At 33.8% G+C, this 22,841-nt stretch overlaps 1 protein-coding gene across 3 annotated transcripts in view; it reads left to right on the top strand.

Annotated features, from left to right (window-relative positions):
• Nucleotides 1-22,502, top strand: part of LNPK (lunapark, ER junction formation factor) — an 81,237-nt gene extending 58,735 nt beyond the window's left edge. Inside the window, exons 9-14 of one of the 3 annotated variants that reach the window (XM_045806151.2) lie at nucleotides 269-481; nucleotides 11,241-11,346; nucleotides 12,723-12,793; nucleotides 13,575-13,745; nucleotides 15,276-15,358; nucleotides 21,496-21,638. In XM_045806151.2, coding sequence (XP_045662107.1) covers nucleotides 269-481; nucleotides 11,241-11,346; nucleotides 12,723-12,793; nucleotides 13,575-13,745; nucleotides 15,276-15,358; nucleotides 21,496-21,504 — 653 coding nt within the window. In that variant the 3' untranslated portion in view covers nucleotides 21,505-21,638. Of the gene's footprint in view, nucleotides 1-268; nucleotides 482-11,240; nucleotides 11,347-12,722; nucleotides 12,794-13,574; nucleotides 13,746-14,843; nucleotides 15,158-15,275; nucleotides 15,359-21,495 lie in introns of those variants that run through there. The other 2 variants (XM_045806149.2, XM_045806150.2) reach the window with 2 other exon arrangements.
• Nucleotides 22,503-22,841: the final 339 nt, after the last annotated feature.

The following is a 22,841-nucleotide window of genomic DNA, read 5'->3' as shown; positions in this document are numbered from 1 at the left end:
TTTGAATTTATTTTGAAAAGTGGTATCTGTAGATAAACTTAGATCAAGGCTTTTGTGTAAATATATGCAGTTGGAAGTGAAGGGTCAGAAATGGAGTCCTCTGTTATAGTTATTTTCGATGTTACATCTTATAAACTTCTTATTACAAGAAGTTTTGATGTTACGATGCTTTCTAGTGCTACGAAACTTTATTAAATGTAAATCATTTTGTGGTATTGGCTAATATGGATATTAAATAAAACATACGCTTTTTAATTCTTATTCTCAGAGATTCGTCAGCGAACTGCAGCTCAGAGAAACCTTTCTCCGACACCAGCCAGCTCTAGCCAGGGCCCTCCTCCACAAGTTCCAGTATCTCCTGGACCACCAAAGGACAGTTCAGCCCCGGGTGGACCCCCAGAAAGAACTGCTACTCCAGCCCTGTCATCAAATGTGTTACCAAGACGTCTAGGATCCCCTGCTACTTCAGTGCCTGGAATGGGTAAACAGAGCACTTAATGTTATTTACAGTTTATATTGTTTTCTCTGGTTACCAATAAAACGGGCCATTTTCAGGCAGTATGGAAATGGCATTTCATTTGGAAATAGCAGAGCAGTTATCTGATTAAGCAGGAGTTCCATATTCAATTAGCCATAACTCTTTACAGCTGGCACCTTGTGATACTGAAACCTATTTCTTGAGCTCATTTAACTGTTATGGCTTCTTTGTTTAAATGGCAATAAAACTTTGTAGTATTCTGTAGTCAATGGTATAGCGTATCTTTTTATATTCAGCTTTAGAATGGCTCCAGATTTATATAAAATGGGGATGGAAGAGAACACTTTTGGAATGTATGCATGCTTTTTGCTAAACTCTTCACATATATTTTTAAACATGACAACATGTTCCAGGAAGACTTTTTCTGCATTGTGGTATACAATACTGTTATTGTTAATATGGGCTGGTAGATTTTTCTTTTATTTAAAGCTGTCGAACTTTACTATTTTCTGACAGATACTTTAGCATAAAGTTCTATTAAATTAACAACTGCCTTTTCTATTTCATTTCTTTGGATTCTCTTTTTTCAGTGTGGTAGATCTCTAGGGAAGATCCCCTTTTGGGAGTGTAATAGATTATGTTACCCTGCAGCTTTCTTTTGGAGCGTGATGGGACATGGAAGTCTACTGCTTCAGCAGATTACATTATTTTATATAAATTTCCATGTCAGATTCTTGAATATAGTAGTAAATTATTTATCTTATTTTAGGATATTTAATTCTAATTTAAATTACTTTGGTATTTCATGACTAATTACTAACATATAATGTATAATGATTTTGAGGCTAGTCAGTAGTTGATATCAGGTATTCACGGCACTTAATAATAAAAGCAATCTAAATGTTACTATGACAGTAGTTTTTTTTTTTTCCTGCTTTTCCTTCAAAGAAAAGGAGCATAACATTTTAGAAGACTAGAAAACTGTTAATTTATAAACAAATTAAAGCTGGCTACAAATGAAATGTATATAAATCATAACTTTTAGAGTAGTTATTGAAAAAATACTTAACTTGACATATAATGATGTCACTTAAGGTAGCCATATATTTTGTGAAATTGAGAAAATTAAATCGGTTGAAAATTATTTATCTTTCTGTTGTTATTTGATTGATTTGAGATACCCATGATTTGTAAAGTTCTTAGTAGTTTAATGGAAGAACTTTCTTTTTATGTGAGAATGCATGAATTATATACATTTGTGTATCTAAGTTTTAAGGAAATAAAAGTTTAGCAACTTGTATAAAGTGATAAAAACTGTATTGCACATATAAGAATAGGGTTATAGAGGGAACGATGGCCTAAATTTCATGATCATGTAAAATGAAACATATTTTACTGAAGTTTTTAATTCATTTTCCATGTAGAGGACTATTTAAGTTGTACATTGCCAAAAATATGAGTGAGTTAAATGATTTCTTATAGAGAAGATTAATAATTCATTTTTTCATTATGCCATATTTGTGGAAGAGAATTAATTTAATGTGTATTACCACAGGGCTCCCATATGTTTGAAAATTAATAACCAGCAGGTACTTGATAATTTGCCAAGCTGTGTAAAAATGACCAGTATTCCTACAATGATTGCTCTTGATGTTTGTATTAATTATCGTTATCTATAACAGCATAAATATAAAGATGTGTTATTTTAAAAATTATTAGCATGCATAGCATTTAAGATATTTTTATGAAATCTGTTGTTTTATATATCCAGATTCGTTTATGGACATTCTCATTTTGAACATACAGAAGTAAAATATTCCAGCATAAGTTAATTTGACTTAAAATGCTTTCAAGATTATAATTTGGCATACTTATTCAAGTTGAAAATTTGGTAATGAGGGATGACACTTAATGTGTGCACTCAAATTTAGTTTTTGATCACAATTGATTGAATGTTGTTAATACAAGTAAACCAATAAGTCATCTGGTGAAATCTGAAAAATGTTCTTGGTTTGTTATACAAAGAACTTATTCTAGAACCTAAATTTCATTTATTAATCACTACGATTTTGACATCATTTGCCTTTTTTTAGATGGTAACAACCTTTAGGTTTGTGATTATTTACAAAACAGATCTCTTTTTATTAGCCTTTAAAATATTAATATAGTATTGCTACTCCAAACCCATTCTTGAGTACTTTAAAGTTTTGTCACAATCATTTTGAAAACCTTGTATCCTTATATTGTAAAACTTAATCCAACAAGGCCTTATTTTGTTGCAGTCTTCTATGAGGTCTCCATGTAAACCTTCATTGCTGCCCATCTTATTCTTATGTTCATCCTGCCTTGCTTTTCAAAGGCAAGCATCACTGATTAATTTTGTTCTCTCACTTTCTTCTCAGTGCTGCCTTCTGTGTTGTCTCTTAGTTCGGAGTATCTCCTACAAACAGTTCTTTCAGTTTTCAAAGATTGTGGAGTTACAATTCATAACTCTTTATTTTTGTTGTTAATGTTTTTATATGATGTAAATCATTAATTAAAACTAGGTTATTCTTCCACTGTCCACTCTCCATTTGTCTCTTCTGATATTGCCTAGTTTATAAAATACATGAACACAGTGTATCTTTATTTAGATCTTCAGTTTTTCTCAGCAGTGTTTTTAGTGTGCAGTATATAGGTTTTACACATTTTCTTGGTTAAATGTGTATGTAATTATTTCCAATTTTTGAGTCTATTGCAAATGGCTTTGTTTTACTATCTCCAGTTGTTCATTGCTGATATATATAGAAATACAATTGATTTTTGTATATTGGTCTTCTATAATCTTGCTAAACTTATTAGTTTTATTAGTTTTTAAATAGATTTATAGTATTTTCCATAGACTATCACATTTTGAATAAATATAATTCTTCTTTTCTAATCTGGGTTCCTTTTATTTCTCATTCTGGCTTATTACACAAGCTAGAACCTTTGGCACAATGTTGAATAGAAGTGGCAAAAGCAGGGGAGCCTGGCTCTCTCAGTTGGTGGAGCTTGCGACTTTTGATCTTGGGGTTGTGAGTTCAAGCCGCACATTGGGTGTAGAGATTATTTAAAAATAAAATCTTAAAAAAAAAAAGAAGTGGCAAAAGCAGACCTTCTTCCTTATTGCTGATCTTAAGAGGAAAGCAGTTACCTTTTCACCATTCAGCATGGTGTTAGCTGTAGGGATTATTGTTGCTTTGTTTTACATAGATAGCTTTTATCAGATTGAGGAAGTACCCTTCAATTTCTGGTTAGCTGAACATTTTTATCAATAATGGATGATGGATTTTATCAAATGTTTTTTATGCATCTATTGAGATGCTCATATGGGGTTTTAGGGTTTTTTTTTTGTTTGTTTGTTTTAATGTCTGCTAATGTAGTGAAATACATTGATTGATTTTTGAATGTTGGACTACCTTGCTTTCCTGGCATAAATCTGACCTAGTCATGGTGTTTTATTTTTTATATATGTTGTTGGGTTTGATTTGCTAAGAATTTGTTAAAAATATTTGCATCAATGTTCCTTAGGGATATTGGTCTGTAGTATTTTTTTCTTTTTTTCTTGTAATGTCTTTGTCTGGTTTGGGTATCAGAGGTATAAGAAGGTATTCTCTCATCTTCAGTTTTCCAGACAGTTTTGTGTAGAATTTATATTATTTCTTCCTTAAATGTTTGGTAGAATTTACAAGTTGAAGCATCTGGGTCTGGTGTTTTCTTTGTGGAAGGTGTTTGTTTGTTTGTTTTAAACTAAAAATTCAATTGAACAAAATCTACAGACTAGTATCTCTTAGGAAGATAGATATAAAAGTTCTTTATAAAATTTTAGATATTGAATAATTATTTCTTATTGAGTGAGCTGTGGTAATTTGGTAGTCCTTCAAAGGTTTTGTCTAACTCATGTAACTTTTGAATTTATTGGCATAAAATTATTCATAATATGCTTGGAAACAATTTAGATTTATGCCATTTTTCTTGTTCCAGATATTAGTATTTTGTATCTTCCCTTTTTTCCCTAACTAGTCTGGCTAGAGGTTTATCAGTTTTGATATTCTCAAAAGAACCATATTTTCTCTATTATTTTTGTATTTTCTATTTTATTAGTTTTTACTCTTTATTATTTTTTTATTCTGTTTATCTTGGGTTTCATTCGCTTTTCCTTTTCAGTTTCTTAAGGTGGAAGCTGAATTCATGAATTTTAGATTTACCCACTTTTATAGATGTTTTAGTGTTATAAATTTTCCTCTACCTACCGCTTTAGCTGCATATCATAAATTTGATATGTTGTTTTTTTCATTTTCATTCAATTAAAAATACTTTCTAACTTCCATTTTGATTTTTCTTTGAACCCTCGGTTATTTAAATGTATGTTAGTCTCCAAGTATTTGGAGATTTTCTTGATGTCTTTCCATTGCTGATTTTAACTTAATTCTGTCATGGTCAGAAAACATACTTTGTCTTATTTAAATCTTAAATGTGGTGAGGCTTGTTTTATGTCTCAGAATATCATCTGTCTTTGTAAATGTTTTATATTCATGTGAATATATATTCTGTTCCTGTTGGATAGAGTAGCTAGAAGTGTCAATTAGGACTAGTTGGTAGCACATAGTGTTGTTCAGGTCTTCTATATCATTACTGATTTCTGTATTTATTCTGTCAATTATTGAGAGGAAGCTGTTGAAATCTCCAACTGTGTTATTATGTGTGCATGTGTATAAATATGTATATAGTATTGTGTATATATACACTAGTATATATATAAACTATATACACATACACAGTAAATATGTTTTTGTCTATTTCTTTTTGTAGTTCTATTAGTTTTTTGCTTTATGTGGTTTTTTTTTTTTATTTAATTTATTTGACAGAGACAGACACAGCGAGAGAGGGAACACAAGCAGGGGGAGTGGGAGACGGAGAAGCAGGCTTCCTGCTGAGCAGGGAGCCCAATGCGGGGCTCGATCCCAGGACCCTGGGATCCCAGGACCCTGGGATCATGACCTGAGCCGAAGGCAGATGCTTAACGACTGAGCCACCCAGGCATCCCATGCTTTATGTGTTTTGAAGCTCTGTTATGATGCACATATATATTTAGGATTATTAGGTTCTCTTGATGAATTGTCTCCTTTTTCATTATAAAATTACCCTTTTCATCCCTGATAATATTCTTTTCTCTGAAGTCTACTCTGTTTGATATTAATACAGCTACTCCAGATTTCTTTTGATTAGTGTTAGCATATTTATATATATATTGTTTCCACCATTTATTTATTTATTTATTATTATTTTTAAAGGATTTATTTATTTTAGAGAGAGTAAGAATATGAGTGGGCGGAGGGGCAGAGGGAGAGGGGGAGAGAGAATCCCAAGCAGACTCCACACCGAATATGGAGCCCACCATGGGGCTTGATCCCACAACCCCGAGATCATGATCTGAGCTGAAACCAAGAGTTGGACACCTAATCAACTCAGCCACCCAGGTGCCCATCTGTCATTTATTTTTAACCTATTTGTGTCTTTGTATTTAATTTTTTTTTTTTTTTTCTGTAAGCAACGTATATCAGGTCTTGCTTTTTTATTCTGACGATCTGTGGCTCATAATGAGGCTGTTCAGGCTACATACATTGAACAGGATTGGTATATTTGGGTTTAGGTTTAAATCTTCTATTGTGCTTTTTTTTTTTCTATTTGTCCCTCTGTTCTATTACTTTTCTCCTTGTTTTCTGCCTTCTTTTGAATTGAGTATCTTTATCATTTTATTTTATCTTTTTTTATTGCCTTATTAGCTATATTGCTTTTTCATGTTATGTTAGTGGGTCTTTTGGGATTTACAGTATTTGTCTTTAACTTATCACAGTTCATCTTCAAGTGATATAATACCAGTTCACAAAAAGCTTGGGAATCTAACAACAGTATAATTTCATTTCTCCTCTCCTGGCTTTTATGCTATTGTTGCCATACATTTTACTTCGATATATGTTATAAACCCTACAACAAATTATTATTTTTCCTTTAAGCTATCAATTATTTTTTAAGAGTTTTGGATATTTACCCACAAATAATTTCAGTTATTTCCTTTGTACTACCTCTTTCTGTCTGGTGTCATTTTTCTGTCTTTTAACATTTTTATAGTGCATTTCTGCTAATGATGAATTCTTTCAGTTTTGTATGTCTGAAAAAGTCTTCATTTTGCTTTCACTTTTAAAAGATGTTTTCACTAATACAGAATTCTAATTGATAATTTTTCTTTAAAAATATTGCTTCACTGTCTTTTGGCATATTTTCTGATGGAAATCTGTCATTCTTACCTCTGTTTCTCTGTATATAATGTATCTTTTTCTGACTATGCTATGATCTCTTTATCACTAGTTTTAAGCAATTTGATTGTCTGTGCCTTGGTGAAAATTATGTTTCATGTGCTTAGGGTTTGTTGAGATTCTTGGATTTGTGGGTTTATAGGTTTCATCAAATTTGGAAAATTTTTTTTAATGTTTTTTTATTATATTATGTTAGTCACCATACAGTACATCCCTGGTTTCTGATGTAAAGTTCGATGATTCATTAGTTGTGTATAACACCCGGGGCACCATGCAATACGTGCCCTCCCCACTACCCAACACCAGTCTATCCCACTCCCCCAACCCCCTCCCCTCTGAAGCTCTCAGTTTGTTTCTCATAGTCCATAGTCTCTCATGCTTCATTCCCCCTTCTGATTACCCCCCCTTTTTTTATCCCTTTCTTCCCCTGCCGATCTTCCAAGTTCTTATGTTCCATAGATGAGAGAAATCATATAATTGTCTTTCTCTGCTTGACTTATTTCACTTAGCATTATTTCCTCCAGTGCCGTCCATGTTGCAGCAAATGTTGAGAACTCGTTCTTTTTTTTTTTTTTAATGATTTTTTATTATATTGTGTTAGTCACCATACAGTACATCCCCGGATTCCGATGTAAAGTTCAATGCTTCATTAGTTGTGTATAACACCCAGTGCACCATGCAATACGTGCCCTCCTTAACTACCCATCACCGGTCTATCCCAATCCCCCACCCCCCTCCCCTCTGAGGCCCTCAGTTTGTTTCTCATAGTCCATAGTCTCTCATGTTTCATTCCCCCTTCTGATTACCCCCCCTTTCTTTATCCCTTTCTTCCCCTACCGATCATCCTAGTTCTTATGTTCCATAGATGAGAGAAATCATATGATAATTGTCTTTCTCTGCTTGACTTATTTCACTTAGCATTATTTCCTCCAGTGCCGTCCATGTTGCAGCAAATGTTGAGAACTCGTTCTTTCTGATAGCTGAGTAATATTCCATTGTATATATGGACCACAACTTCTTTTTTTTTTTTTAATGTTTTTTTATTATATTATGTTAGTCACCATACAGTACATCCCTGGTTTCCGATGTAAAGCTCGATGCTTCATTAGTTGTGTATAACACCCAGTGCACCATGCAACACGTGCTCTCCTCACTACCCATCACCAGTCTGGACCACAACTTCTTAATCCATTCATCTGTTGAAGGGCATCTCGGTTCCTTCCACGATTTGGCTATTGTGGACAATGCTGCTATGAATATTGGGGTGCATATGGCCCTTCTCTTCACTACGTATGTATCTTTGGGGTAAATACCAGTAGTGCAATGGCTGGGTCATAGGGTAGCTCAATTTTTAACTTTTTAAGGGACCTCCACACTGTTTTCCAGAGTGGCTGTACCAACTTGCATTCCTACCAACAATGTAGGAGGGATCCCCTTTCTCCACATCCTCTCCAGCAATTGTTGTTTCTTGCCTTGTCAATTTTTGCCATTCTAACTGGCGTAAGGTGGTATCTTAGTGTGGTTTTGATTTGAATTTCCCTGATGGCTAATGATTTTGAACACTTTTTCATGTGTCTGTTAGCCATTTGTATGTCTTCATTGGAAAAGTGTCTGTTCATATCTTCTGCCCATTTTATGATTTGTTTATTTGTTTCTCACGTATTGAGTTTGAGAAGTTCTTTGTAGATCTTGGATACCAGTCTTTTATCTGTAGTGTCATTTGCAAATATCTTCTCCCATTCTGTGGGCTGCCTCTTAGTTTTGTTGACTGTTTCATTGGCTGTGCAGAAGCTTTTTATCTTGATGAAGTCCCACAAGTTCATTTTTTCTTTTGTTTCTCTTGCCTTTGGAGATGTGTCATGAAAAAGGTTGCTTTGGCCGATGTCGTAGAGGTTGCTGCCTATGTTCTCCTCTAGGATTTTGATGGATTCCTGTCTCACGTCGAGGTCTTTCGTCCATTTGGAGTTTATCTTTGTGTATGGTGTGAGAGAGTGGTCAAGTTTCATTCTTTTGCATGTAGCTGTCCAATTTTCCCAGCACCATTTATTGAAGAGACTGTCTTTTTTCCACCAGATGTTTTTTCCTGCTTTATCAAAGATTAGTTGCCCAAAGAGCCGAGGGTCCATTTCTGGGTTCTCTATTCTGTTCCATTGGTCTATGTGTCTGTTTTTGTGCCAGTACCATGCTGTCTTTGTGATCACAGCTTTGTAGTACAGCTCGAAATCCGGCATTGTAATGCCCCCAGCTTTGTTTTTCCTTTTCAACAGTTCCTTGGTGATTCGGGGCCTTTTCTGGTTCCATACAAATTTAAGGACTATTTGTTCCAGTTCTTTGAAAAATGTCCTCGGTATTTTGATCGGGATAGCATTGAAAGTGTAGATTGCTCTGGGTAGCATGGACATTTTAACTATGTTAATTCTTCTGATCCATGAGCATGGAATATTTTTCCATCTTTTTGTGTCTTCCTCAATGTCTTTCAAGAGTGATTTATAGTTTCTAGAATATAGATCCTTTACGTCTCTGGTTAAGTTAATTCCAAGGTAACGTATGGTTTTTGGTGCTATTGTAAATGGGATGAATTCCCTAATTTCTCTTTCTTCAGTCTCATTATTTGTGTATAGAAATGCAACTGATTTCTGAGCATTGATTTTGTATCCCGCCACATTACTGAATTGCTCTATAACTTCTAATAGTTTGGGCGTGGATTCTTTTGGATTTTCCATATAGAGTATCATGTCATCTGCGAAGAGAGACATTTTGACTTCTTCTTTGCCGATTTGGATACCTTTTATCCCTTTTTGTTGTCTGATTGCTGTTGCAAGGACTTCTAGTACTATGTTGAATAATAGTGGCGAGAGTGGGCATCCTTGTCTTGTTCCTGATCTTAAGGGAAAGGCTTCCAGCTTTTCCCCATTGAGAATGATATTTGCTGTAGGCTTTTCATAGATGGCTTTTATGAGATTGAGAAATGTACCCGCTATTCCTACACTCTGAAGGGTTTTAATCAGGAAAGGACCATCTGCAGATTTTTCATTCTAGACGTTGTAGTTTTCATCTGTAGAAGTTCAGTCTGGGTCTTTTGAATTTTTTCCACGTCTTGACAACATACATTGAATCTTTCCTCTAGATTCTCAGTCATATGGAATATGGTCATAATAAGTGTTTTAACTTATTTGTATACTAATTCTATAAACTATCATTTCTAGGTCATTTTTGGTTGATTTTTCTCATTGGTTGTATTTTCCTGCTTATTTGCATGTCTAATAATTTTTTATCTGATATCAGGTGTTATGAGTTTTATCTTATTGAATGCTGGATGTTTTTATGTCCTTATACAAAGGTCCTCTGAATACTTAAATCAATAACCCGTGAGTTATGAAGTTTTCCACTCTGGATGGTGAGAACATGCAATACTTTGGCCCCATGTGAACACTGTTACCTTTAATATTTGGGGGTAGTTTTTTCTGTGTACTCAGATGGTTTCATCATACACATGCACCAGGCAGTAGTATGTTGAACAGTATTGGGGATCCTCTGTAATATTTGGTGTTTTTGTTCTGTGCATTCTCTTCCTGTGAATCCAAGCTGCCTTTGTCTCCCCCAAGTTCCAGCTTTATCTCCTCAGACTCAAGGATACGGATACATTTTAGCTGGATTTACCCTCCCTGAGCTGCTACCTGGAAATTTTCTCTAGGCAACAAGCTGGGGCAGTTGTAGAACTCATCTTACTTACTTTTGGTCTTTTGGGGATCTTTATCCTACATTGCCTGATACCCAGTGTTTTTAAAACTGTTTCATCATGTATTTTGCACAGTATTTTAGTTATTTTAGGTGGGAAGGTAAATCTGACCCCTGTGACTCTATTATTGCCACAAATGGAAGTCTAATACGTAAGATTTTAAGAGTCTGGGCATTTTATTTATTTATTTTTCTTTAAAAATATTTATTACTCATATAATCCTAAAAAATCTATTTAGTTATATCGATCCATACATGTATATACATGTTTCTTAACTTTTTATTCTTAAGTTATTTTTAAAATTTTTGTTAACGTACAGTGCAATTCAGTAGAATTCAGGAGTAGAATTCAGTGATTCATCACTTACATACAACACCCAGTACTCTTTACAACAAGTGCCCTCTTTAGTAAGAGTCTGGACACTTAAAAAATTAGTTTGTACAGAGCCTAACATAGTTTCATATCTTAATGGATTATGTTGATGGTTTTGATATAGAACATAATTTAACATTTTTTTTGGTGTGTAATATTTTTAATGAAAACTTGAATGCTCTGAAGAGACCTATTTTTGTTTTGTTAAAATCTTTCAAAAGTTCTGACAAGCTTGGGTAGTACTTGGTAACTGAATTAAAATTTAAATGTATTTTATACATCTACATTTTATATGTATTTATTTATTTACTAGGTCTTCATCCTCCGGGTCCACCTTTAGCAAGACCAATTCTCCCCCGAGAACGAGGTGCTCTGGATAGAATTGTTGAATATTTAGTTGGTGATGGTCCACAGAACAGGTAATGTTTATTGAGGTGGTAGGTAAATGAAAATGAGGAAGAAGTTTATTGGTCGGGGTGTGTGTGTGTGTGTGTGTGTGTGTGTGTGTGTGTGCGTGCAGTAGGTGTCCTACAGTTTCGTGGCTCCTATTTCCTGATTTTAGAACATAACAGAATATTTTATAGCCCTGAAAAGAGTAAATATTCAATTGTTTTTCAGTAAGAATCTGGATAAAGTATCTAGATAAAATACAGAAAAATATATAGAGAAAACAAAATAATATTGTATGACATTATTTTTGGAGAAATTGTATCATTTCATTGAAACTTTTAAGCTTGAAGAGCAAACAATAGTGAAAACTTGGTAGGTTGTAAGAAATGGAGTTTTATAGATGTCAGTACTGGAATTGGTGATGGTGATGATTTTAACAACAATGAAGACAATTTATATATGTTTGACATTTTGGTTCTCAAAATACTTTTCCAGTTATTATCTTATTTGATTTTTACGATAACCCTAGGAAGATAGGGATAATGTGAGTAGAGCAAGTGTCATAGTGTAGACTTTTAAAAAATACTTATGATAGTAGAGTAGGTATTTGACAAGGTTATGGTTAATATTATCATTTTAATAAAAGGATGAATTTAATGTTAATATAATAAATTGTATATTATTCAAAACAGACAAGTTGTTCTTTGATAGGGCCAAGTATTTGTTAAGTACATACACAGAAAACAGAGAGTATATAAATAGGAAATGAGGAAGATGTATAACTAGGATAGATATAGGAATCATGATGTATGAAGTTAACCTTTGCATTGGATTAAACAAATTAAATTCATTTCTTTATTACAGACTTCTCAGAGGTTTTAATAGCATTCATTGTGAATCTCTAAGGGATTCCATCTTTTCCAGTCTTATCTGGTCACAGATTTGGGGTCTGTCATCCATAGAAATATATGTTAGGAAATACTGAAATTTAAGTGTTCTGTTCTTGAATATGTTTCTGTTAACTTAGTAAGGATATATTCATTTGTTTCTTTGTTTTTAATTTGGTGTATAAATTATATATATATTTTAATAATAATAAATTTTTATTATGTTATGTTAGTCACCATACAGTATATCCTTAGTTTTTGATGTAATGTTCCATGATTCATAATTTGCGTATAACACCCAGTGCTCCATGCAATATGTGCATAAATTATATTTTAAAAGGGTTGAAATTTTGGCTGTTACATTTAAAGAGTGTTGTTCATTGTTTACTAAGTAACTTCTAAACTGTTATGACGTATTTCACTGTGTTAAAATATAAGTTAGCCGTGATGGCTAAAGTAGCATTTCCGTGGGCTTTGTCTGCATTTGACTGACATGTTCATTTTTCCTTTTCATGTAGGTATGCCCTTATTTGTCAGCAGTGTTTTTCTCATAATGGCATGGCTTTGAAAGAAGAATTTGAATACATTGGTAAGAATTATTAGGCAGTTAGATTTAAATATTTTACTCTTAAATATTTCATTCTATGCCAATTCCTATGTAATGTCACTTTGTTTTAGGTACTATCCCTGTATGTATTTTTCAGGCATATTGATCTTATTTTAGAACACAGAGCAAAGCAGGAAAAACAATGCAGTTGTTTTCCTCATACAGTGTACAACTTCTAGGCCAGTTTTCTCAAACTTCACTGTGTATCAGAATCACCTGAAGAGCTTTTAAAGATTGCCTAGGACCCACCTACGAAGAGTCTGTTTTAATTGATCTGGGGGGAGGGGGACAGGCTTTGTTTTTAAAGCACCTCAGATGATTCTCATGTGCAGCTGCTATTAAAAAAATATTGCACTAAATTAATGGTATGCTTCTCAAATATGACATAGTACGTTTTCTTGGGCAAGTGAGCAGGGTTCTTCTGGATTTTAAAATACCTAATGATTCTAGTGACTAGAAATGTAATTTCTGTAATACATTTTAGATTATTATAGATTGTTTTGCTATTAGATAACCTGCCGTGTAACTTACAATGTTTTGTTTTAAAATTAATATTCTGATTCTAATAACAATTAGAAAGTGTGCTTGAAAATTAGCTTTTGTTAGAGTACCTGCCATGTTATTAAAACCTGAAGTAATTTCACAAGAGATGAATAATTTTTGAAGGGTTCTTTGACTATTTTGTAAAAGTAATCTTGAGAATTATTTGATTAGTCCCTGAATTTTTTTTGGTTTATGGTTTTATTTTTTTAATTTTCTTCAGCCTTTAGATGTGCCTACTGTTTTTTCTTGAATCCTGCAAGAAAAACTAGACCTCAGGCTCCAAGACTTCCAGAATTTAGTTTTGAGAAGAGGCAGGCAGTGGAAAGCTCAAGTTCAATTGGTCCCTTGCCCTCAAGAAGTGTGATTTCATCGGAGAACCAGATCAGTGAAGGTATGACTATGTTAATTAAAAAGTTTTATCTCTTAATGTTTGGAATTTAACAATAAAAGCATAATGTTTTTAGATAAGAATGGATTAATTTATGAGATTTTGCAGCATGCATGTATCAGCTATTGCTCTGATACTTTAGCCTCCTGTGTGATCGGTCTGATGTGTTTCAGTTTTAAAATGTAGGTTATACTGTGTTAAGCAGCATCTAGCAACAGCTAGGTAAACATTGTTTATGGAGTGACATCTTCATGTAACTGTTGGGAGATTTGACTAGTAGTGTTTTCATGGAGTCACTTTTTCAGTTTATTTGAGTGAAACAGATTATAAGAATTATGCAACTACTTGTAAGGGTAAGATTCTGATTAGATTTATGATTAATATTGGTAAAATATGTTTGTGCCTACCACTGGAATTGGTAAGGTTACCAGAAGTAGGAAACTTTGGAATTGGAAAGTCATCCTTGAGTTCTTTGGATAACTATGTTGATAGGACTGGTATTCCTTTGAAACAATTTTTTGGGGTCTGCAAGATTAACATTGCTAATGGATGCCTTTGATGTAAAAAAACCTTATTTTAGAGAAACAAAATTTATCAGAATTCATTGGTTTTTAGAACTCATCTTGTAGTTCTGTTTTAGGACTTGAGGAAGTTTCATGAAAAAATGGATAAGAGATGGAAGATCTGACTATTAATTGCCAACTATATTTCTTGTTAATATTAGGTGGGGAGATGTTTTCTAAGCAGCTCTGAATCATGAAGATGCTAAAGTTATTGCACAGGCCATGATATTTTGGTGCTATGCCTGATATAGAAAAAAAAATCCATATTAGAAGTTTAGTTCACATAGTTTATTTAGCAGTCAGTATTCATCCTTTTAATTTCTAGGAATTCTCATTTACATGTATTTGATTCCTTCTTTATACAAGTGCTGAGAAGTGAAAAAAGTGCTTTAACTGAGAATAACATGAGATATGAATCTTCAGATAGTTTAGTATGAATTTTTTTTTTTTTAACTTGAAGAGTGAACCTAAAATATGTGTGTTGATTTGGGCTTGGCTTTTGGCTTACTAACATATATCAAAATGAATTTGAACACAGATAGTCATGACAAGAAGCCTATGTACTTTCAACGTGGAATCAATACCTTCACCTTCTCCAAGTCTGCAGCATCAACTCCAAACATAATCACGTTTTTTCTTCTGCTTAAGTCATGCTCTGAGCTGCATGCTGTCACATGCAAATCACCTGCCTTGCCATTGCAGCCTCTTGGAACAGAAAACTAAAGAATTTCATACTGAAGATGCCTAGAGGAAAAATTGAAGTCCTTTCCATGGGTAACCTTGCTTATGAAAGCTAAAGTGAATATTTGAAAGCTAATAATTGGGACAAAAAAAAAAAAGAAAGAAAGAAAACAGTCAACAAAATAAAAATCTTGATAATGAGTCCCATGCTTTAATATCTTCTGCTAAGGTTGAGATGGATAGTTAGCAAACAACACCCAGCTATACCTTTCCTTCTCATCAAATCTAGGAGGAGCAATACCCCAGATGTCTCATTTTCTATCTGAAATCTCCAGAATGAAGTTTAACTGGCTCAAACTCAGCCCTAATAAGGTAATGTTAATAGGTGAAGACAAAACCCAAGGCAAGGTCTAATAACTCTGTAGGGCTAGAAACTGAAGCAACAATTCCATTTGGTTAAGACAGTCTTTGGATTAGTAACTTTTTCATACTTCTCCTTGGATTCATCAAAATGGCTATGAGAATCTGTTACTTCCTTGGCTTTCCAGAAGATTGGAACTTTTCTCCAAGACTGCTGTCTCACCACTATGATATACAGTTACCATTTCCAAGTGACTAGGAAGTATTCTGGTGGAAGATGAAGCTATATTTGTTTTGAATGCTGGAGGCATACCTTTATGATTATATTGAAGTGTTAAGACCATATCATCAGTCATCTCTGTACTGACAGCCAGTGTGAGGGCTTAGATTTCTGATTTCTATGTTCTTGATGCAAAAACTTGAGGCCTAAAAAAAAACTTTTCTGCATTAATTTATATATATATATATTTATATTATCTATTTTTGCAAGGGAGAGAGAAAACACAAGCAGGGGGTAGGGGCATAGGGAGAAGCAGATCCCTGCTGAGCAGAGAGCCCGATGTGGGACTCGATCCCAGGACCCTGAGATCATGACCTGATCTGAAGGCAGATGCTTAACTGAGCCACAAGGTACCCAATTTTTATATTTTTTAAAGTAGTGAAATAACTCCTTGATAGTTGCAGAAACTGCAGAGATTAGGTTATTGAATTTACAGAGGGAACCAAAAGGTAAGTTTCTTCCATCTGAATTTTCCTTTTAACAAATATTCTTTAACTATTTATATGAATAATCTTGAATCATTAGAAGCAAGCTTTTTAAAAAAAAATCTATGATGCAAGACTTTGAGTTTTGTCTTGATTCTGCTACTGGAAAATTTTTCATTTAGGATGAGACACAAGGCTTTTGAAAAATTTTTGGATCACTCGTTAGAACAACTTATGAAATCTTAGAGTTTTCATCAAAGAAGGCGACCTAGAAGAAATTTCTCCCATTAATTTCTCATTTGGATTCCTAGAATTTTCTTCTAGAACTGTGTATCCAGATGCTTTGGTAATACTGTATTAAAGAAACACAAGAGGGGCGCCTGGGTGGCACAGTGGTTAAGTGTCTGCCTTCGGCTCAGGGCATGATCCCGGCGTTATGGGATCGAGCCCCACATCAGGCTCCTCCGCTATGAGCCTGCTTCTTCCTCTCCCACTCTCCCTGCTTGTGTTCCCTCTCTAGCTGGCTGTCTCTATCTCTGTCGAATAAATAAATAAAATCTTTTAAAAAAAAAAGAAACACAAGAAATTAGGACTGTGGATTGTCTTTTTATCAAAGAGCATACTGGATATGGTGTGCAAAAGTAATGAACTACTTTTACTTCGTTTCTTTTATGGCTGAATGAGTAGTGAATCTCTGGTAAGCCACATTAAAGTGGTTGTTACCAGTTTTGCTTTTTCGAAAATGGCTTTCCAAAATAGTTGATATGTAGCATTCTTTTTTGTTAACTATGATAAATAATTAGAATAAGAGGTTTCTACATTGTTAGTGTACCAGTAGAGTGATTTTAAGCGTGTTTGACAAATGTTCATATTGTTTTAATTACTCAGCTGTATTTGTCTAGATCTTATGTAATTATTTCAATAAAAGATAGCTTTTATTCAACTGGAAATAACTTTCTAACAATAAAACTCATGGCATTTAATCAATACTATAAAAAATATGGGGTAGTTGGGTGATGGGCATTAAGGAGGGCACGTGATGTGACAAGCACTGAGTGTCATAAGCAACTGTTGAATTATTGAGCACTACATCTGAAACTGATGATGTACTATATGTTGGCTAATTGAATTTAAATAAAAATGAAAAAATAAAAGAAATAAAAATACTATCAAAAATAGCAAGTAAAGGGGCGCCTGGGTGGCGCAGTCATTAAGCGTCTGCCTTCGGCTCAGGGCATGATCCTGGCATTATGGGATCGAGCCCCACATCAGGCTTCTCCGCTGGGAACTTGCTTCTTCCTCTCCCACTCCCCCTGCTTGTGTTCCCTCTCTCCCTGGCTGTCGATATCTCTTCAAATAAAAAAAAAAAAATAGCAAGTAAAATTTATATAAGGTGAAATTTATTTTGGTAATCCAATTTCTGCTTTTTTCTTTCTTTTAACAATATACTGTTCTGTTAGGTTATGTTGAACTAGAGAAAATTCTGTTTTTACTATTGTTTATGATGCTCTAGAAATTGAACTATTCGATAATGTAAGTTTTGTTGAATTATGTATTTACCAGATCCAAAAAACTTGTATCTTTATTGATATTTAATTATGTACAGCCTCCTCAGGATATAAACTTGCCTGTCTTTTTGCTTATTTGTTTTAGACCTAGAGATCTTTTGGCCTTTTGATTCTCTTCTAAAACACCTTCACCCAATAGTTTTACACTGTTGCCCAATAATGATACTTCTTACTCAGTCTAATGGATTTGTTCACCAGTGGTAAATAACAGTATTATTATTAAACAGTATCCTGTATGCTCAGTATGAGTTATTTTCTGAGAAGTGGTTTTTACTTAATTGAATTGTATTCATTGAGTCATTAGGTTGAGTTTTGAGATAAGATTCATGTCTTTGTTCCTTAATATAAGCTGGCCATTTTCCTTAAGGCAGAAAGTCTTATAAAAACTGCTTTGCTTAAGACCTGTGAGTTCAAAGACAAACTGTCCATTTTAATTGGACAGATTCTCCTTTGGGTAAGTTTCATAGTCTACACATACAGTGGGTACTGATGTGTTAGCAAGGTAAAAGTTTGATGCATTAGCAAGACAAATTTTTGTTGTTATTATAAAAAGTAATAAAAAGTAAGAATCTAAATAAATTTACCAAAATATGAAGGATTTTCAAAGGCATAAACTATATAGAATCATGTTTCCTTCCCTCTCCCCACCCCCCGTGGAAATTATGTATTTCTAAAGGAAATATATGAATTTGTTTTGCTAGATTATTATTTATTTTTCTTAGAAAATTATTATTTTAAGAGCTAGAATAAAACCCAAAAGGTAAGGTGATGTTCTTACATGTTTTTGCATGTGTGGTTTATGGATGAGGCAGTGGTATTCATTGTACAGTTATACTAGTTTTATGAGTTTGAGCTGTCTGACTGAGTTGAGGCTTTGCCCAAATAACTGTAAGCTAATGGTTACAATTTGGTAGAAAAAGCTTTCTCAAGAACATTGGGGAGAGGGGCAGGGGGCAGGAGTGGGGAAAGAAACAAATTCCATAGGTCATTTTTATTTTATCACATTGTGATATATTGTTTTCTTGACATTATGGATGCCAAAGTTGGTTTTAAAAATTTTCTTACAGATGGTATTAGGTCATTCAGGTAACTTTGTTTTAATTTTAGTCTTAAACTGGTGTTATACAGGGGAGAAGAGGCCTATTTAATTAGTGTGAACACAAGGGCTAGTTTCTTTTTTAGTATTTTATGCCCAAATATTGACATCTTCTATAATGTACTTTGTACCACCATGCTATTTCTGTAACTGTAACTTCACAGAAGAAATTTGCTGTTTTTATTAGAACAGGCAAATGATATTTTCCCATAGAAATAAAGTAAATACTTTTGGAATATATTTAATAATCTTACTATAAAACTCTGTTGTTTAGTTCTTAAACATGTAATTCTTTGTTAATCTTGTCCACCTCATTCACTTAAATCGTATTTGTATGACTTTTCACAAAATGGCATTGGCATCCAAAAGTCAAATATCTATGTCATTTAGATTGATGTCTGCATTATAGGCATCACGACACATACCAGTTTTTCTGTAGTATTACTGCTCTTAAAATTACTTTTCTGCAAATTAACCCGGGGGGAAGAAGAGTAGTCATTAATAGGCTTTTTGATGATTTTCATGCCCTACCCATCATTTCACCAGTTTTTAGTCTTCTGTATATTCTTTGAAATACAATAAAATATTGACAGGAAAGCTTTTTGTATGATGTCATTTCTAATTATGATAGCCCTTAGTATTTCTTAGAATTCATCTTTACACGTTTAATAAGTATTGTAGAACTTTTTTTGGTATTATCTGCCTCAAGACCCTTGAGTTTTTTTAATTAAGTTGGATTTGACCAATGATGTGTCTGTTTCAGAAAATAGTTACATCACAGAGCTTTAATATGATAAACTATGAACTTGCATACTCTTTCTGTTTAAGTTCGGTGCTGAGGCAATTGGTCAGACAGACTATGACTAATTATCTGAGCCTCTATTCACTTAAACACATTTATTGGTGAGTTGAGTCCTAGATTCTGAGCTTTTTGTCTTTTCATTTCATGTGGTTTTACTTGTTCGTTTCAGAAGGCTTTCTAAAATATAACAAACTGTGATGTTCTTGGCAAGTAAGTACCGCTCAATGGCCAGAGAGTTGCGGAAAACCGTGACTCTTACAATTCTACCCTGGATAAATTCTGGGAGGGTAGAATTACAAATGGTTGGCGACTCCTGAAGCTTTCCACTGAAGAACTTGCTTGCCCTTGTGGCAGAAATGATCTGTACATGTCCAGAGAGTTTCATTTGCACTTTCTGCTTTTCCTTTATGCATTGGAACATTCAAATAACAAAACTACTGCAATGCCATTTTCAGTTCCTTTTAAGATAAAAATAGCATTTTCATGACATTTGACACAAGTAGGATTTGTGAACATTCCTAACTACTTTTTGTGATCATCTGAATTTTCATACAGTAAGACCTCATTAAATTGGATGTCCCTAACTGGAATTTTGACCTTTCAGCCTATATATGAAAGAGGGAAAGAGGTTGTAATTAATTCTGTAAACTAGAGTCTAAGATATCTGTTTAAAGTAATAATTACTTTTTAGTATTTTTAAAGTCTTGGCATGAGTGTGTGAGATACAGATAGTTTGTATTTATTAAAGCCGATTATGGTAAAACCATGAATTTGTAAGACCTCCACTTCCATGTGTGCATATAGCACATCATTTATTTGCAAATCTATTAATTAATTTTATTTATTTAGTGAGACTCTGCCCTGTACTGTAAAGGAACTAAACCTGAACTTCTTACTAATGTAGACGGGCTTTTCCTTCAGATTTGAATTAATAACATTTGCAGTATGCCATAAGGGATCTTCTATGAGCATAGTAAAATCTACTTATTTGTTTGGTTGATGTGGTTTAACCATATTTATCCTAGCAAGGATGTTTGTTACTATTTATTATAAAAAGAAAGGCTAGATTTTTTTTTTTTTGACTTGGAAATTAGGAGCTTTCTCCTTCTGACCTTCTCTCCCTTATTTCATTCTTTAAACTTAAAAAATTGAAGGGACTTTACTGAATAAAATTATTGTTATCAAGGGATTTGAATTTAGTGAAACTCAAAAGAGAATTTAAGGGGAGTAAATTTTTAGATAGGAGCCAAGAGTCTCACTTAGCTTCCACGATGGAGACAGGGGCAAAAGACCCTTCCCTTTCTCTTCCTTGTATTCTAGGTATGTAGCATATTCTGACCCAGAGATTTAAATCCTGAGAACTTGTCTTGTAGAGGGATGGGGGGAGACTTGTCATGCCTTTGGAAGAGGTGGATCCAGACCATCCCAGTCTGTGGATAATAGGAAAATTAGTGTGGGAAATAACACTACTTAGAGACACACACACACACACACACACACACACACACACACACACGGAGGTACGCATTTTTTACAAAGTTGTCTGTGTGCAAGGGAGACAGTTCCTTCAGGAAACGTAATCTGGGAGTTAATATGTTGGCTGTGTTTGCCGGGCTGTTGTCTTATAGCACATAAATCTGTTTGGACTTGGTTTGATATATTTGGACATTTAACTTTTAAATGCATCCTTAGGAAGGTTCCTAAATATTGTGAAAGTTCCTAAATTTTATGCAAATATAGGGTGTTCGGTAAAAGTATGATTGTGGGTTTGTTTTCCCCAAATTGTTTTGTTTCCTTCATTCATACCAATTCTTATATGTAACATGGAGTTAAGTACATATTTTAAAAGATTTTAAGGATAATGTTAGACCATTCTCCTGTTTCTTTGTCCATGTATGTGTATGCCTATCTTTTGTGCATCTTATTTAGCAGTTTTAACGTTGGATATTCCTAAAGTCTTGACTCTTTATCTTTTCAGAATCTGTAGAAGAACAAGATGTTCTTGATAACAGTACAGAGCAGACAGATGAGAAAATATCAGATACGGAGCAGACAAACCAAGGGACTGAACAAGTATCTGGCACAGAGGAACCAGAGGAGAAACAAGAGACCGAGAATGAGGACACCTCAATGAACGAAGCCAAAACAACAGTCCCCAGAGCTGATTCTACTCCTAATCCTGAACTCAGTGGAGAATCTTTGGTGGCCATGTAGTAAATGCTTCCACGTGCCTTCGACTGGATATTTGTAGTCTCGTTGATGTCAGTACTGCTTTCTAGGTGGTGCTTTCTTTTTTTCCCCCTAAGGATATGCTTGATATCATTTGAATTCAGATTGCTTGGCTATTTCACTCTGTCAAAGTTGTGCTCCTGGGTGTTAAATTAAAGGCAAGTGATATCAGTAAAGTAAGAACTTTTATAATGTAGAAAGACCCACACTGTTTAGCCAGCTTTTAGATGTTTTCTTCCATTCTAAAAGTAAACAAAATAACACTCTTGTTTTCTCTATGTGTGACCTGTAAATAATACCATTTTGACATAGGAAGAACTTTGGTTATGAATAAGTTCTAATGGTATTCATTTTAGGAATGAAATCAATAAGATTTTCAATCATTCATCATCAGAAATGGATAGAATTTTAATTCTTTAGATATTTGCGGGGGGATGTCTATTAAGAATTTACATTAAGTGGTAAGAAAGTTATAACTGTAACTATATAGGCATTGGTACGAATTCTCAGTAAGAATGTAATTGAACAGTCAAGTGCAGTGTTTCTTTTTTGATGTTTCTTATTTTGCAGCTGGGCCAAAGGCACATGATGTATATAATTAGCTTATGTTTACATATTAACATAGGAAATATCTCTGCACTTGACTGTACTTGAATTCTGAGCATTATTTATACTTGTAAAATAATGGTGATACATAAGTGAATTTTGTGCTCTTGTGTGTATTTTGTTAAGGAAAATAAAGATGATCTGGCAGCAGTTTCTTTTTGTTAAATATCTAGACTTCTTCAGACGGTGTCTTGGTGGATGACTTGGCTACCTGAAAAAATCTTAGTAGGATAGGAGCTCACAATACAATTATATATAGACTCTCCTGAGAGCAAATTATGATGCTTCTGTTCAGACTAATTGCTTTTCAAATTCAGAGAAATAGTGATATTTAGAGGTTCTAATCAGAGATTAGGGTTTTCTGATTCAGGAAAACCTGAAGCCATTTGTAATTTTTAATTTTGAGAGACAAATAAGTATTGAGATAGGCAGTTAGTTACTAGTAGTTTATTGGATTTAATATCATGAATTGAGAATTAACTGGGAAAA

This window comes from Ursus americanus, chromosome 1 (genome assembly GCF_024610735.1).
Source record: "Ursus americanus isolate L20-20 chromosome 1, mUrsAme1.1.p, whole genome shotgun sequence".
Taxonomy (NCBI): Eukaryota; Metazoa; Chordata; class Mammalia; order Carnivora; family Ursidae; genus Ursus; species Ursus americanus.
This window is presented reverse-complemented; position numbering and strand designations above follow the sequence as displayed.